This window comes from Pituophis catenifer, unplaced genomic scaffold, assembly GCF_029215685.1.
Source record: "Pituophis catenifer annectens isolate HBS135680 unplaced genomic scaffold, rPitCat1.0.hap2 SCAF_3, whole genome shotgun sequence".
In the NCBI taxonomy this organism is placed as follows: domain Eukaryota; kingdom Metazoa; phylum Chordata; class Lepidosauria; order Squamata; family Colubridae; genus Pituophis; species Pituophis catenifer.
In genome coordinates, this window is record NW_027256883.1 from 7,027,069 (window position 1) to 7,045,125 (window position 18,057).

General features: G+C 41.5%; 2 protein-coding genes across 2 annotated transcripts; both read left to right on the forward strand.

The window, feature by feature from the left end:
- The first annotated feature begins 630 nt into the window (after nt 1–630).
- On the forward strand, nt 631–1,248 carry LOC139314246 (mas-related G-protein coupled receptor member H-like). Its single transcript, XM_070939818.1, has one exon. The coding sequence runs from the start codon at nt 631–633 to the stop codon at nt 1,246–1,248; it is 618 nt and encodes a 205-aa protein (XP_070795919.1).
- A 12,699-nt stretch (nt 1,249–13,947) lies between these two features.
- Nucleotides 13,948–17,149, forward strand: LOC139314248 (proto-oncogene Mas-like). The gene is made up of 2 exons (XM_070939820.1): nt 13,948–13,979; nt 16,141–17,149. The coding sequence occupies exons 1-2, from the start codon at nt 13,948–13,950 to the stop codon at nt 17,147–17,149; spliced, it is 1,041 nt and encodes a 346-aa protein (XP_070795921.1).
- Nucleotides 17,150–18,057: the final 908 nt, after the last annotated feature.

Here is an 18,057-nt window from a genome sequence, read left to right on the forward strand (position 1 = left end):
TTGCCTGGGAATTACCCAGAGCTGGTTTTGCTTTCATTCTGTGCCGAAATGATGTACTCAATAAAGTTTTGCATTAAGAGATTGGATTGGCTCAACAGTGCTTGCTTGCTTGCTTGACAATGCTAAGAACAATCAAGTCAACATTAACCAACAAGATTTGTAGGCATGACTTGGACTATCCTGTCCCTTGATGACATCAACCATCAGATAATCATACCGCTGTTTTCCATTCCATCCACAATGGAAGGGCTGCAGAACTCACAGACATATTTCAGACCAAGTAGGAATGGCTGGGCAGTTGAATGTTTTTCATTCAGCATGAATTCAGCATTCCACATTCTCTGCTTCTTAAGCTTCTGAGACGGCCAAACTCAAACAAGATGGCCAAATGTGACCAACATTAGTCAACAGACCTTCTGTCTGTGGGTTTGTGGGCAATGGCTACATCATCTGGCTACTTGGCTTCCAGATTAAGAGAAACCGTTTCACCATATTCATCCTTAACTTGGCCGTTGCAGACTTTGGTTTCTGGCATCTATAGTTATATATAAAATTCATCAATTTACTTATTTTCTAGGAGGCAAAATTCTCTTCCTTTTCTGTACCTTTTTCTCCCACATGATGTACATGATGCTTATGAATTCTCATTTTCTTCTGACAGCCATCAGCATCGACCGGTGTGTGGCTGTCCTCTTCCCAATCTGGCATCGCTATTCCCGGCCAAAACATTTGTCCTCCAGCGTCTGTGTCCTTCTGTGGATCTCTTCTTTCCTCCTGAGTGGAATTATGAGAATTATGAAAGGCTTTGTAAATTACAGACTGTTCAATCTCCATTTCTTTGTGACAGCTATAATTTGCCTTCCATTGATCTCACTCTCTACCGTGGTCCTTTTCATCAAAGTGTGTCTTAAATCGAAACAGAAAAATAAGGGTCGGCTTTTATTGGTAATTTTAATTACTCTTCTCTGTTTCCTCATCCTTTCTTTTCCATTAAGTGTCTTTGCAGTGATTGTTAGTTTTTTTAATATTGAAGCTGATCCTGACATAATGTTTTGGGAGGCAGGTATTATAATGTGGTCCTGTCTAAATAGCAGTATTAATCCAGTGATCTATTTTCTAGTTGGGAGAAAAAAAAGAGCTCAGACCAAGGAGAGCATGAAAGTCATTTTGCAAAAGGTCTTCAAAGAAGATGAAGCGCCCAGAGGGAGAACCCAAACCCACTTGCAAGACCTCTGTGCTTCCTTCTGAGTAACAATCAACCATATTGCTACTTTAGGTTGTAATCTTACAGGTGGGACCAAATCTCTTTCAACATATTGGCTCTTTCATCTGAATACACATAGAAATCCTTGCATTTTAAGCAAGGTCGATATCAATCCACAACTAACGCTGTGCAGGAAATGAACTGCATGACATTTATAAAATACTCAATTTATTTTGCTTTCTAGAAACAAGATTTTTACAAATACAGGGAAAGCACCAACCACACCTGCTGCTTCCATATGGTCACCTAAAGGCAGCTAATTTTGGAAATGGAGCAATCATAAGTAAAATTAAAAGAGCACCAATTTGAAACCAGTTCAAATTCAGGAATTAACAGTGAGGTTTTAGCCTCTTATAAAAAGGGGTACAGCAAGAGAGACACTTTTCAACTTTATTCCATATCTCGGGAGCAACAGAAGAGAAAAATAGGTCACAGGCAAAATCTTAAATCACCATGCTGGTAAGAAAGGATGGAAAGATGGCTAGTTAAGCAGGGAAGCTACAGGTATGTACAACGTACAGGTGTATACAAAAAGTCCTTAGCAGTTCTACAAATCTTCTTTTGGCATCCTTGGTGCTGTCCAAGCTTCACTGCTTGTTTGAAGACATTTTGTTACCTTGCTAGGTAACATCATCAGTGCTGGAAGGATGTGGGATTTGGTCTTTGTTTATTACAATACCTTGCCCTATCAGCATTGGTGGGAGTGTTTTCCCTTTGATAGTTTCTTGGTTAGGCTTATGTTTACTGTTTGATTATTTTTATTTTTCTGTTTGTAGCTCCTAGATTAGGATCTTTTTGAAAGATTTACTACAGAGCATAGCAAGTACAAACATTTACAGTATGATTCCAAAGAGGGCCTAAATGCTTACAAATATTGCACATTGCTAGACACGGTGGCTCAGTGGCTAAGATGCTGAGCTTGTCGATCGAAAGGTCAGCAGTTCAGCGGTTCGAATCCCTAGTGCCGCGTAATACAGTAAGCTCCTGTTACTTGTCCCAGCTTCTGCCAACCTAGCAGTTCGAAAGCAGGTAAAAAATGCAAGTAGAAAAATAGGGACCACCTTTGGTGGGAAGGTAACAGCGTTCCGTGTGCCTTTGGCATTGAGTCATGCTGGCCACATGACCACAGAGACGTCTTTGGACAGCGCTGGCTCTTTGGCTTTGAAACGGAGATGAGCACCGCCCCCTAGAGTCGGGAACGACTAGCACATATGTGCATGGGGAATCTTTACCTTTACCTTTAGACACAAAAAAGAACAAAGTGAGAAAGCAGAGTCTTTGGGTGGTTTTGTTGCTGACTTGGTTTTGTTTCTTTTCCTTTTCTACATTCATAAACTGTAAATAGTAATACAGTTAAAACATTAGAGTAAAGCTTAAGGTAGAATTGTTATTTAATAACTTTGTTTTTATTTTTCTGTTGTCTGTTAATGCCACATTTAGCTTTAGGTGTAAAATTAAAACAACCTTATGCTTATCAGCAAAACCATGTAGTTCATAATCAATATTGATGTTCTGTCCCCGTCCCACACACGCACCCCCACAGACGGCCCAGAGTTAATAAGCCACACGACAAAGTCTTTGAAGATAAAGCTGGAAGCAACCCAGTGGCTAGCTGCCAATTCAGACTTTACTCACACAAAACAAAGATTAGACTGCAAGCATTCTGATAAAGCAGGCAAAGTTTCAGCAATACAAGGATTAGTCCAAATGCAGTCCGACAAGGCAGGCAGAAGTCCAGTAATGCAGAGATCATGGATTATTTCTAGTTTTTGCTCGTCACAAACTGAACCGGCCACCACACCCACATTTATACCCTGTGGGGTGTGGTCCAGTGACTCAGCTAATCTCTGGCATGCCTTCCCCTCTGCTGCGCACGCTTCTCCCTGCGCCGCTGTCGAGGATCCAGCCAGCACTTATCTCCTTTGTCGCTGTCCACCTGTGGCTGCAGGGACGTGCTTGGCTCTGGGCCTATCTCTTGGCCTTCGGTGTCCTCCGGAGGCATTGCCAGAGAGGAGGGTCCTGGAGAGGGAGGCCTTGCCAACTCCTCTCCCTCACTCTCAGAGTCTGCATCTGTCGATAGCCCAGGCTCAGGCAACGGAGCCACAACAATTGATGTGAACTTTTTTCTTTGTCTTTAAAAGTCTACGTTATCTAAACAACAGTTAATAAACTTCAGTTCTACTGTATAACAAATGTCTTTAACCAAGTAATATACAGGCACACCAAGGAATTATTATGGGTTTGATTGCAGACCACCACCACAATAAAGCAAGTATCACAATAATACCAGAGGATGGTAGAGGACAGGAAAGTCTGGAGGAACATTGTCCAAGGGTTTGCGATGGGTTGGACATGACTTTGCAACTAACAATCACAATAAAATCGAGGCACACATTTTTTTTTGTTTCCCAATACATGTAACAAATTTTAGGAATTAGCTTTAAAGTAGAATCATAAAAGTGTCCACCCTCTGGTTCACTAGCATAGCATCCAGCTTGTGATGCCAGAAAAAAGTTTGATATGTTTGGCTCCAACATAAAGCTGAAAATGCAAAAAAATCAACATACTGTCCCTTCTTTGAAGACTCTCAACTTTGTCTCAAAGCTCAATGTATCTTCATCTCTCCAAGTTGCAAATCAATCTCAATCTCAAAACAAAAATCTCTCAAGGCAAAAATCCAGTTTCCAGTTTATGTAATGTTCCTCTGTTCACTACACCCCCTGTTGGTGACTACCTGCATCTACCACCACTCTTGGAGCCACCTATTGGAAAGAGAGTGAAGTTGAGAGTGACTGTTGGAAGAAATCCACTGAGTTTTCTTGTTGGTCTTAACACTGTGCCTGTTGTGGTCCGTACACAGCCTATGCAGCTGGTGGCTGATTTGGAAAGCGAGGAGGCTGGTGTGGTGCTGTGCCAGCAGCCTGTGCAGCTGGCACTCGAGTCGGACAATGAGGCTGGAGAAGATGTGGTGCCAAAGGTGGGGATTCAGCCAGGGCCTTCAGAACCTCCAGAAGCTCCTTTAAGTGAAGAGGATGCATCGAGAAGCAGAGCTGCCAAAAGGCAGGAGTGGCTCCTCAGGAGGAGGTCTCCTTGAGAGTAAGGCTTGGGGCTAATTGGCCACTCCCTTAACCTATTTAAGGAGGAACGCCGACTGAAGCAATTTGCAGGGAACAACTTCGTTCACTCTCCTTCATGTCTTGATCTTCGTTCTTTGCAAATTGCTTCTAGGCTTTCTGCCAATCATAGTAAGATTAAGATTATTTATTCTTTGGATTTTTGTAGGCTGTTAAGAAAGTTAATTAACAGCCTTTGTTTGGAAAAAAAACCTTATTTAATTTAGTAAACTAAGGTTTGTACAAACTTTGTGTGTGCTGCATTCTTTGGGGTCTGTAGCTGGGGCAGAACAGTTCCTGCCCCAGATATTTGAAGTATCTTGGAACAGTTCTTATCATCAACTCCCAGGGCCAACCCTCGTCCCCCCCCAACTCTTGTAACCTGCTCCCAGTACAATATTACCATTGTGTAACAGCCCAGCCATGGTGACACCCAAATTGTAGTTGCTGGACATGCTGATAATAACTTCATAATATTTAACTTGCTTTGTTTGTTAATAAATTATCAAGGAACTTCTTATCTGTCTTCAAGATCTTCCAGTAACCTGTATTCCTGAGTATTCTGTTTTTTTTTTCCCAGTTCAATGTTAAATGAGATTCAAGAAACTTCCTCAACTCCTCCACATGTTCCTCAACATATGAAGAACGGTTGCAGGAACTGGATATGTCTAGTTTAATGAAAAGGAGGACTAGGGGAGACATGATAGCAGTGTTTCAATATCTCAGGGGCTGCCACAAAGAAGAAAGGGTCAACCTATTCACCAAAGCACCTGAGGGCAGGACAAGAAGCAACGGGTGGAAACTGATCAAGGAAAGAAGCAACTTAGAACTAAGGAGAAATTTCCTGACAGTTAGAAGAATTAATCAGTGGAACAACTTGCCTGCAGAAGTTGTGGGTGCTCCATCACTGGAGGTTTTCAAGAAGATACTAGATAGCCCTTTGTATTGAATGGTATAGGATCTCCTGCTGTGAGCATGGGGTTGGACTAGAAGACTTCCAAATTTCTTATTCTATGTTCGATGTTCTACCTCAAAGCTGCTTTGTCAATTTGCTTCTCATGGTGAAACACAGTGGCCATGCTATTTTGTATTTTCCTGTCTTTCCTTAAGATAACTATAGGATTGTGATGGGGAACCTATGGCACACAGAGCCATCTCTCTGGGCATGCCAGCTGTCGTCCATTGCTCTTCCAGGTTCCATGCACACCAGCCAGCTGGTCTTCGCACAAGCAGAAGCACCGGAAACCAGAAGAGTAGCTCCCTGCTTTGCATGTGCGTGCCAGTCAGCTGATCTTCGCACGCGTGTGCATGCCAGTAACCGGAAGACCAGGTGATCGGCACACATGCACGTGCCAGAAACTGGAAGCTCAGCTTCCCGGTGCGTGCATGTGCACAGGGGAAAATGCTCTTCCGGTTTACGGTGCTCCCCCGTGCGTGCACATGCGCTCCCATTTTGGCACTTGGTGCTGAAAAGGTTCGCCAACACTGCTATAGGAGAACATTGAGAGAAACCTCTTTAATGCATAATGTGGGCAGGGGTGGAGTCCAATGAATCTTGGATTTGTGGTTGTTTGTGTTGTGCCCCAGGCCCAAGTAGGTAGTAGTTGACGCAAACAGTTCCAAAACAAACAGACTTTATTAGAACAGCTGAGAATTAACTCATTCTCACCGTAGTCCAAGATAAATCAAAACAAATTCTTCATAACACAAATTCTTCAGTCTAATCACCAACCTTGGTATAATTAGGCAAATTGCCAAAGGCTTCTCTTGGCAAAAGTTCAGAAGCAGAAGACGCCGACAAGAGATAAGTGCAGCAAGACTATCAACGTTGTTTTCCGACAAAGAGCCCAAGAGCTGTTGCTGGTCTTTTAAGCCTTATGGGAGGGGCCAATCATCTCTTGGCCTTTCTCCTGAGTCGTCCTCTTTGCTCCTCCTGTTCCTCTTTCTCTCTACTGTCAGCCTCTGGAGGCTCCGGAGTCCGCACCTCACTCCCCGATGGCCCTGGCCCCATCCCTGCCTCCGATGCAGAGCCCTCATCTGGGCCTTCCCCAGCCTCCAGGACTGGCCCATGTTCTTCCTCAAACTCATCACTGTCCGACTCCGCAGCCAGCTCCGCAGGCTGTTGGTGGACCATAACAGTTTGCCTCCATCCATAAGGAATAAAGTAATGCTTCTGGGTGATCCTTTGGGGCATCTAAATGGAATTGTTCTTGAAAATATAATTTCCTGCTTAGCTTGAAGTTTCTGATAACCATAATGGGTGCTACACTATTTAAAAGCTTTGTGTTTTTGTTTCTTTGATGAATAAAGCATATTTTCTATAAGCAGTGGAAAAGAGATGTTGATTGTAAAGTATTTTCTCCCCTAATAGAGGAAGGAAATGATTTTAGATAGGCCAGGAGAATTAGTGCATTAAACAGCCAATTGCAAAAGATTTAGCCTTCCATTAAAAGGAATTAAATTAGCAAAATGAGAAAACAAAGTTCAAGTATCCAACTTACAATAAGGCAGATTTGAATGTATCACGAGTGTCGGTATGGTCCTTATAGAGAAGATGTAAAATGGAAGTCTCCAAATTCTGCCATTCCATTATGTCATGGAATATATCTTGAACACAATGTAAGGTAAAAAAAGAACAGTCTTGTGCCTAGACTCTGCATGAGGTTTTGTACCCATTGAATTTGTTTTCTCCTCTCGTCAGCTCTGTTTCCACCATCCACCATCCTTTCCCCCTCAACTTTCTGATTTTTGATCTTCTTGCTTCTTTGTCCAACGTCTTCTCCATCAGTGCTGCTAACTAGATGTTTCCATCAGTGCTGCTAACTAGATGTTACCTCATTTTGGTAATGAAACATCTGCAAGATCAGAGAGCATCACGGACTTCTCATTTCAACCCTGAGATGCAAATATTCTCCTTTATTGATACTCTTGTTTCTTTCATGCACTTGATGCTCTGCAGTGTTTGACATCCCCAGGGAAGAAATAAAAAACAGAGATCCAATTTTCCCCATTCTTGCTTCTTTTCCTTCTGTGATGGTAGCCATTAAGGGCAATTTAAACAGGAAATTTAATTGCCCATTGAGGGTAATTTAAAGAGGAAAACAAGATGACTTTTGGATACTAAGAATGATTGCAGAGTTCTGCCAAAAACTAATGGTTCAGAATTGAATGGCTTTATAAGGAATATCTTGAAGAATCAATGTCTCACTCTTCTGGAGCCAAGACCACCTCTGGGTTTACACTTTGCTGGAAACCTGGGAGAAGCGAGGACTTCTTTTGATGCCAGATCAGCAATTAGAATGAAGACATCCTGAAATAGGACAACTCAGTAGAATTTGGATATCAAAAGGTAGGCACTCTATGAATACATCCCATACCTGGAATTTATCTCTATGATTGATTGATTATGTGCCATCAAGCCATTATCAGTTTTTAGCGAGCACATAGATGTTCAATCAATCAATCAATCAGAATAGAGCTGGAAGGGAACTTGGAAGTTTTCTAGTCCAACCACCTGCTCAAAGAAGGAAACCCTGAACAATTTGAGACAAGTGGCTGTCCAGTCTCTTCTTTAAAGCAGTGGTCCCCAACCTTTTTATCGCCGCGGCCCGCTGAGCGCGCGCAGGGGTGGGGCCACGGCCCAGGAGCCTTTGCGCAGGCCCATTGCGCACGGCCCAGGAGCCTTTGCGCAGGCCCATTGCGCACGGCCCAGGAGCCTTTGCGCAGGCCCATTGCGCACGGCCCAGGAGCCTTTGCGCTGCAGCGTTCCTGTCCCCCGGCCGCTGCGCGGCCCGGTGCCAGGTACTCCACGGCCCGGCACCGGTCCGCGGACCGGGGGTTGGGGACCACTGCTTTAAAGAACTCCAGTGATGAAGTGCCCACTATTTCTATAGGCAAGCTGTTCTGGTGATTAATTGTTCTCACTGTCAGGAAGTTTCTCCTTAATTCCAGGTGGCTTGTCTCCTTAATTAATTTCCATCTATTGTTTGTCTTGCCTTCAATAAATTGACCCCCTCTTCTTTGTGGCAACCTCTCAAAAACTGGAATACTGCTATCAGGTCAACTCAGTCTTTCTTTTCGCTAGACTAGCTATATCCAGATCCTGCAACCGTTCTTCATATGTTTTAGTCTCCAGCCCCTTAATCATCTTAGTTGCCCTTCTCTTCCCTGTTTCCAAAGTCTCAACTTCTTTTTTGTAATGTGGTGTGTAGAGACCACACACGCAAAGGTTGAGGATGTATGTGGTGATTTTATTGTCTTACATAGTGACATTATATAGTTTGTTACTTTCAAGTTACAGTGAACTTGGCAGCATCTCATTGGCTACAGAATCTTCCAGGTAACTAGAGTCTTTGGTTAACCATTACTGCTTTGCTTAAGCACTTATAATGTTAGACTTTAATTAAAGTCTAATACACATATATCCCATTTCCTCTTCTGCTGTTCCTCTTATTTACAGAATTAGGGTCTTATCTTCTAATGTAGTTTCCTGGCGCTTACGTGCAAGTAACCTCCCTTATCTGAGGTTTGCCATCCAAGATAGGGAAATCCCTGTACATATGCAGATTGCAGATTCCTACAATGGTGACCAAAACTGGATACAGTATTCCAGGTGCGGTCTTACTAAGGCTTTGTAAAGTGGTACTAATACTTTCCATGATTTTGATTCTCTGCCTCTGTTTATACAACCAAGATATTGTATTAGCTTTTTTTTGGCTGCTGCCCATTGCTCCCCGTTTAGGCGATCATCCATTATCATCTTTCCTTAAGAACATACAGAATTGATACAAACTTACTGAGCAAAGTACTTAAAAGCAAAAACTATATAAACAGGAAGTATTGCTGTGTCTTCATTTTTCATTCCGAAGAACTTGTTTAACGGGAAATGTTTTAGCTGAAATGTTTTAGCCGTTTAACACATTTTTGATCTTGAAAAATGTCAGACATAGTATCATTCAATTACATTTTATAATAAGTTTATTATTAATAATAATAATTAGAGGCTTTCTTTTTTATTAAATATATGTAGCTTCTGTAATAATGTCATGTTCATGGAGTATATATTGGAGGCAGTGACCATTTGAGAGCTGTATGCAGTGAAATGTCATTTTAATGTATGTTGATTAGTGTACATTCAAAGTGTCAATAAAGTTATTCTATTCTATTCTATTCTATTCTATTCTATTCTATTCTATTCTATTCTATTCTACTCTACTCTACTCTACTCTACTCTACTCTACTCTACTCTACTCTACTCTACTCTACTCTACCCTACTCTACCCTACCCTACCCTACCCTACCCTACCCTACCCTACCCTACCCTACCCTATTATTAATAGTAAACCTACCCTCCTGCCACATTTTTATGGTGATTTCAAGTCCGTATTTCTATTTATTTATTTATTTTATTAAATTTTTTATACCGCCCTTCTCCTGCTGGACTCAGGGCGGTGTACAGCCAAGAATAAAAAACATCCATTACAAAATTTAAAATTATTAAAAGAATTAAACAAATTTTGGCCCAGATTTAAAACATTCCAACTAAAATCCATTACAATTAAAATATCTAAGAGGGTGGGGGGGTTACGCCAGCCCAGCTTGGTGAAATAGAAAAGTTTTGAGGGCATGGCAAAAAGCACGGAGATCTGGTATCCTACGTATCTCTGGGGGCACATCGTTCCAGAGGGTAGGTGCTGCCACAGAGAAGGCCCTCCCCCTGGGGGTCGCCAGCCGACATTGCCTGGCTGACGGCACCCTGAGGAGTCCCTCTCTGTGGGAGCAAACTGGCCGGTGGGAGGCTATCGGCGGCAGAAGGCGGTCCCATAAGTACCCAGACCCTGTGCCATGGAGCACTTTAAAGGTGGTAACCAACACCTTGAAGCGCACCCGGAAGACCACCGGGAGCCAATGCAGCTCGCACAGGAGGGGTGTCACATGGGAGCGGCCCATCGCTCCCATAATCCCCCGCGCAGCCGCATTCTGCACCAGTTGGAGTCTCCGGGTGCTCCTCAAGGGGAGCCCCATGTAGAGAGCATTGCAGTAGTCCAGGCGGGAAGTGACGAGAACCTGAGTGACTGTGCGTAAGGATCCAGAAAAGGACACAACTGGCGAATTAGGTGAACCTGATGAAAAGCCCCCCTGGCCACAGCCGTCATATGCTCTTCTAAAGACAGCCGTGCATCCAGGAGGACGCCCAAGTTGCGAGCCCTCCCCGAGGGGGCCAGTAACTCGCCCCCAATAGCCAGCGATGGCACCATCTGGCTATATCGGGACGCCGGAAGCCACAGCCACTCGGTCTTGGAAGGGTTGAGTCGAAGCCTGTTTCTCCCCATCCAGACCCGCACGGACTCCAGGCACCGGGACATCACTTCAAGGGCATTGTTGGGATGGCCTGGGGTGGAGATGTACAGCTGAGTATCATCAGCGTACTGATGGAAGTCTACCCCAAAACCATGGATGATCTCACCCAGCGGCTTCACATAAATGTTGAACAGAAGGGATGAGAGGACCGACCCCTGCGGCACCCCACAAACAAGGCACCTCGGGGTCGACCTCTGCCCCCCTGCCAACACCGACTGCGACTGGTCAGAGAGCTAGGAGGAGAACCACCATAGGATGGTGTCCCCTACCCCCAACCCCTCTAACCGGCGCAGCATGATACCATGGTCGATGGTATCAAAAGCCGCTGAGAGATCTAACAGGACTAGGATAGAGGAACAACTGTTAGGGGAGGGCGCACTCGCTACTTGCTAGCGATTGCACGCTCCAGCCCCCAATGCTCTTCTCATTCCCCGGGTTGTTCGGACCCCCAGGGCCTGAGCCTCCGGTTATTATTATTATTATTATTATTATTATTATTATTATTATTATTATTATTTATTGGTTAATCTTTAGTGAGATTCACAGCCTTTGAGGCTGGTTAATAGCTCAGCAGCTCGAGTCCTAACCAAGGACCTAGGAACTGTTAAGGTGTCGTCGGAGGATGTAAGCTGTTCCGAGTAAGGTGGTTTTTTGTAGAGTCAAAATGTTCAAGTCCGGCAAATTTAGAATTTCTAAATAGCGGGGTAGCCCTTTGGGTATTGCTCCGAGGGCTCCAATTACAATTGGGACAACACACGATTTCTTTTTCCACAGTCGCTCAACTTCAATTTGTAAGTCCCGGTACTTTGTGATTTTTTCTTGCTGCTTATCTTCAATTCGTGCATCACCAGGTATTGCAATGTCAATGAACCATACTTTTTTCTTTTCAACTATTGTTATGTCAGGTGTGTTGTGGACCAAGTGCCTGTCAGTCTGAATCCTAAAGTCCCACAAGATCTTGAGTTTCTCATTCTCTAAAACTTTCTCAACCTGATGTTCCCAGTGGTTTTTGCTGTACTCAAATCCAAACTTCTGGCACAATTTCCAGTGAATGATTTTAGCAACATGGTCATGGCGTTGTAGGTAGTCAGTTCTTTTTTCAGTACTCCTGATCTTAACCAGTTCCAAGTTAGTTTCTGGTCAGCTTTGCCTTCAATACTTTTCAAGTATTGGCCATGCAGAGCTTTGTGTTTCCAATTTTCAGCTCGCTGCTCAGTTACTTCTTTCTTATATTCTGCTTTTGTTTTAGTTGTCTTTAAAAGGCATCCTTTATTTACTTCCTTAATCATTGGTTCTTCACTTTTCTGGATGTAATCATTCAAGCTGAATTTTTCTTCTTCCACAGTCTGCTTTACTTATTTACTTATTTACTTATTTATTTACTTATTTACTTATTTACTTATTTACTTTACTTATTATTATTATTATTATTATTATTATTATTATTATTATTATTATTATTATTATTAATTAAATTTCTATACCGCCCTTCTCCAAATAGGACTCAGGGCGGTGCACAGCCAAAGTAAAAACAGAGCATACAAAATTTAAAAACAGTATTAAAATAATTAAATATTTTGGCCGTAAATTAAAACAACCCAATTTAAAATCAATTTAAAATTTAACTCGGTTGATGTTGTGCAATGCCAGGTCCGTGGTAAATAAAGCCCCCCTCATTTGTGATCTGGCTCAGGAGGGGGGTGCGGACCTGGTAGGTATTATGGAGACCTGGTTGGGCCAGGAGGGGGGTTCCCCTCGTCGAGATGTGCCCACCAGGTTTCTATGCATTCCATCAACCGAGGTCCCAGGGGAGGGGTGGGGAGGTGGCGGTTCTGGTAAAGGAAGGACTTGCTCCAAGGGAGGCCACTGTACCTCAGATAGCCGGATGTGAGTCCCTCCTCGTGAAGTGGGGACATGGGAGACAGATGGGCTTCTAGCTGGCAACAACCTTACCTAGTAAAATTCTGGAATAGAAGAACCTTAGTAATTTTTCCTTTTCATTCACAAACCTCTTCTGGGTTTTTATTCTTAATTTTGTATGGCTGTTTTTGGAATAGAAGGATTTTTTAAGGATTTGTTGTGAGGGTATGGGTGTGAGTGTCGAAAGATAGAGATAGATAGATAGATAGATAGATAGATAGATAGATAGATAGATAGATAGATGAGAGATAGATGAGAGACAGACAGATACATAGATAGAGGCATACAGTGGTACCTTGGTATGCAACTGCTTTGAAACTCATCAAGTTTGTTGCTGAATACATTTTGATGCAAAACTTTTGTCCATCTATAGATAGATAGAGCAGCAATTTAATTACTCAGACGGTATGAACAGCATGAAAATTATATTATATATAAAATTTCCTTTCCTTTGTGGGTACTACTCTTAACGAAAACCTCAAGGGTTCATCATGCTTTGTAAGCTTATTCCAAAATTGAAACTCTATCACCGAATCATGAGTTCCTGTTTTCCACTCTCTCCTGAGGTTGGGGATTGCATTGGCGTTTTATCACTGGAAGCTTCCAAGAAGAAATTAGACTGCCATTTGTCATAAATGGTGAAGGATCTTCTGCTTAGGTGCGGGGTTGGATTTGATGGCCTACAAGATCCCTTCCAACTCTGTTAATCTATTGATATGTAAAATATAGCTGTCATGTGACGTATTGTGATGTATAACTGATTGTATCATGTGACATATTGTGACGTACCACAACTTTTTTTGTCTTTGCGGAGCCAGGATGGGCGTAATCTACACATGACCCATCCATCCCATGAGCCACCAGTTTGACAGGCCTGCTGTAAAACATTCAGTGGGTGCATTCGCAAAATGGCTTAGGAATGAATTATTCATAATTCCTGCCATAAGATGTTCCTTTCCTTTAAGGCTCCTGGACTTCAAGAATTTGATGTCCAGAATAGGCTGCTTCTCTAACAAGTGCCTTTTTCTTGTTCCTTCTTTCAAAATATGATTGCCTCTTTAGCCACTTCTTTCATATATTGTGTGCGATAACATTTAAAAATGCAGAATTCAGAGAAGAATATCACACAAGTTTTCTGAGAAAATTTGCAGCTTGGTCCAGCTCAATTCTCCTTTTGGACTGTACTTGCACCAAGTGAAGGCCAACAGGATTCACTGAAAAAGATCTCGTCCTTAGATTCTGGAAAAGACCTTTTTTTCCTTCTGGAGATTCTTCCTATCATTATCAGGTATGGCTTTAATGAAGGCAGAACTTGTGCTGTGGTAATTTGTTATATCCAAAAGACCCCATTTTGGGTTCAGACTAAGACCTGGGGAACATTGGGATGTTATCAGCTAATTCCACAGGATTGTCTGATGAAATTCACTTTAACTGAGAACTGAAGAAGAAGAACTGACACCAGTCTTCTCATCTCTATCTCCAATAAACCTTAATATGTTTTTATTTATTTATTATTTTATTTTCTTGAGTACATATTAGATAATATATATAAGTATAAGCATGAATTGAATACATAAAATGAATACAATTAAAGGGAACATTAGGACAGGGACGGTAGGCACGCTGGTGCTCTTATGCACACCCCTTACAGACCTCTTAGGAATGGGGTGAGGTCAACAGTAGACAGTGTTAGGTTAAAGTTTTGGGGGTTTTGGGATGAGACCACAGAGTCTGGTAGTGCATTCCAGGCATTAACAACTCTGTTACAGAAGTCATATTTTCTGCAATCGAGTTTGGAGCGGTTCACTTTAAGTTTGTATCTATTGTGTGCTCGTGTATTGTTGTGTAGGACATTGTAGCAGATGATTTTATGAGCTACGCTTTGGTCATACCGAAGGCGGCATAGTTCTAAATTTTCTAAAGCTAGAATTTCAAGTCCGGTGGCATAATGTATTTTGTTCCGAGCAGAAGACTGGAGGACTCTTCTTGTGAAATATTTCTGGACATGCTCAATTGTATTAATGTCCGATATGCAATGCGGGTTCCGTTTTACGAATTCTTTTCTCATGTTATTAATTGTTATTAACTGGAAAACTGCCCCATTTTTTGAAGATTTTTCCTCATTTTTAAATGAGGAATTTTTAAATTATTCTTAGGGTTCTTGTAATGTATTCCTTATCTTTTGATTGCATTTGGTCTTGGACTGTAAATACATTTTATTGCTTCATGTGTGGATGGCAAACCAATAATGACTTGGAATTCTCCAAGAATCCAATTTCTTTAAGCCATTTTGACAATCAGAAGAACAGTCCAGTTTTCTTTTAATAATTTTATTTCCCTCTAAATTACAGTGTCCCAAGTGGTCCACCTTATCCACGGAAGTGAACTCTTCTAAGCAAGGAAACAACACTTTTTGCACAATGGAGCAGCAATTTAATTACTCAGGAGGTAGGCATATCATGAAAACTATATTATGTATATAAACTTTCCTTTCCTTTGGGGGTACTACTCTTAAGGAAAACCTGAAGGGTTCATAATGCATTGTGAGCTTATTCCAAAGTTGAAACTCTATCACCGAATAAAAGTTCCTGTTGTCCATTCTCTCCTGAGGTTGGGGATTGCATTGGCGTTTTATCACTGGAAGCTTTCAAGAAGAGATTGGACTGCCATTTGTTAGAAATGGTTCTGCTTGTGTGGGGGGTTGGACTAGATCATCTACAAGGTCCCTTCCAACTCTGTTAATCTATTAATCTGTAAAACATCCAGTGAGTGCATTCTTTAGGTTTAGGATGGTATTTTTCATAAAATAAGGGAGTTTAAGAAAATCAACACACTGACACCTGTTGCTTCCTGCAGACCACATCCTCCCAGAATTGTCCTTTGGAAGGACACAAGGATGGAGTCAACCTCTTTGTTCTTCTTTAATTAGAAAAAAAATAATTAGAGGCTAAAAGCATTTCTGAAAATGAAAGACAAGCAAGGGTGGGGGAAATAGTTCCCTTTTCAAAATGAACATTAAAAATTTTTTTTTAATGTTTCAGGTGAAATAATTCTGGGGCAGCTTAGAGGATCACAAGGACTGAATATTGGCCAATGATCATCTGGGCAATGAGAGGAAAAAAAACCTACTGGAGAATATTTTATTTATACCTTCACAGACTCCCATTCAGGGAGAAACAAATCTGTGTGGATGAAGTTTCTAAAGCACATTAGCATATTTGCAGCCTGCTGTTATTGATCAAAATAATGACTTACTATAATTGCTTCCTTAGGTAATGCATCAATCCCACTAATACCACACGGCTACCCTCCTGTGGTACGCTTTATACATGAGTAAGTATATTATGATACAAAATATTCTGCCTCTTTTTAACATTAAGAATAAAGAATATTTTAATCTAGGAATAGGGTGGGGCCTTCCTACAGTATGTATTTATTTCACTAACAAGGACTGATTCTCTTTTTGTTTCTTTGTGTTATTAGGATACGGACCATATTTATAACTCCTCCAAGTTCTGAAAGTGGTTCTGGACTGACCGACTTGCCTTTCAATACTACTGGAATTGCTCCAAATGTTTCTAAAATACCAGAATTTTTTTCTTCTCCTTATGATCCACTGTTTGATAATTTAACACAAAATCTTCTCACTGGCATCATTGCCCTTATTTGCATTTTAGGCCTGGTGGGAAATGGAACGACAATTTATCTCCTGGCCTTTTCCATTAAGAGGAATCCTTTCACCACTTTCATCCTGAATCTCTCCATCGCTGATTTTGGGGTCATCACATCCCTCATTACTGCAGCTATATTTGTGTCAGTGTTTACTCTGAGTCACAAAACACACCTTCTCAATGCCTTTTTCTTCTTACTTTTTGAGTTCTTTTTCTTCACCTATTCTGCCAGCCAGTTTCTGCTAATGGCCATCAGCCTGGACAGGTGTGTGGCTGTTCTTTTCCCTCTCTGGCATCGCTGCCATCGTCCTCCATATTTATCCACACTTCTTTGTAGCCTCATCTGGATCCTCTCTTTCCTGCTCTCTGTGGTGCACTTCATTCTCCATCAGACGAGAACCTATGGAAGATCACCTTTGTTTTACCAGCTGATTGTGAATGGTTTACTTTGTACGCCTCTCATGGTTGTATCCACTGTGACTCTCATGATTCATATGAGATCTAAAATGCAACACAATCAAAGGAAACTTCTCACGACCATCTTTCTGGCTCTCCTCTTCTTCCTCCTGCTTTCTCTCCCAATGGATGTCTTTTACGTCCTTGAATATTTTGTTTCCTATAATCCCCTCCTCCTGACCATTGGGGTAGGATGTACAGCTCTCAACAGCAGCATCAACCCACTCCTTTATTTCTTAGTGGGGAGGAAGAAGAGAGGAAAGCATCAGCCCAGAACCTCTTACAAGGTTGCTCTGCAAAGAGTCTTCAAGGATGAGAAAGGAAGCATGGAAGATCAGGAAACCACGCGTGAAAGCCAGTTGTGAAGAGTCAAAAATATTGCATATAAAATATTTTAAGGTACAAGTTTATTTGGGATATCACATGTGCTTTCCTTAAGAACCTACAGATGTGATAAAATTTACTGAGCAAGGTACTTAAAAAAAAAAAACTATGTAAACAGGAAGTGTTGCTGTTTCCTCATTTTTTATCTGTAGAACTTGTTCAAGAGGAAATGTTTTAGCTGATATAGTTCCTTTTTCATAATTAGCATCCTGTTTCCCCCAAAATAAAACCCAACTGGAAAAGAAGCATGACTTTTCAGGATGCTCGTAATATAAGCTCTACTGCCCAAAATAAACCCCAGTTAAGATTATCAGCCAGAGGGTCGCATTTAGTTCCATATTTCCCTCAAAATAAGACCTAATTGGAAAATAAGCCCTAATGCATCTTTAGGAGCAAAAATTAATATAAGATCTGCTCTTATTTACAAAGAAGCGCAGTTAGTGTTAAGAATAGGTCTTACTGAATGAAATGTTTAAAATGTGTAATTCATTTTATGCATTTTTCTTTGTGACATGGAAATTTATATACATATAATGGAGATGAAGGAGAAGGGAAAAATGTGCTGTACACGATACAGTTTCTTAGAATAAAATGTGCCATTTTTGATTCTGAAAAATTTCAGACATAATAACATTCAATTATATTTTAAAATTAGAATTCATTATTCATAATCATTAATTAGTGGCTTTTGTTTCTTGACTAAAGATATGTAGCTTCTATCATTGTAAACCTTCCTTCCAGGCAATCTTTTATAAATATTTCAAGTCCTGATTTCTTAGCTGGCACCGACGTCACCTGGCAAAGTTCTGGACTAGGAGGACCTTAGTAGACCTTTCTTCTGTCAACACAAACCTCAACTGAGTTTCTATTCTGTAATTCTGTATGGCTA

What these genes read in the sequence shown, in the direction of transcription:
- LOC139314248 (XM_070939820.1), top strand. Translation starts at nt 13,948, where the DNA reads ATGGCTTTAATGAAGGCAGAACTTGTGCTGTG. An exon ending in AAGGCAGAACTTGTGCTGTG is followed by an intron (nt 13,980 to 16,140) that starts GTAATTTGTTAT and finishes TTGTGTTATTAG; the next exon opens with GATACGGACCATATTTATAA.
- LOC139314246 (XM_070939818.1), top strand. Translation starts at nt 631, where the DNA reads ATGCTTATGAATTCTCATTTTCTTCTGACAGCCATCAGCATCGACCGG.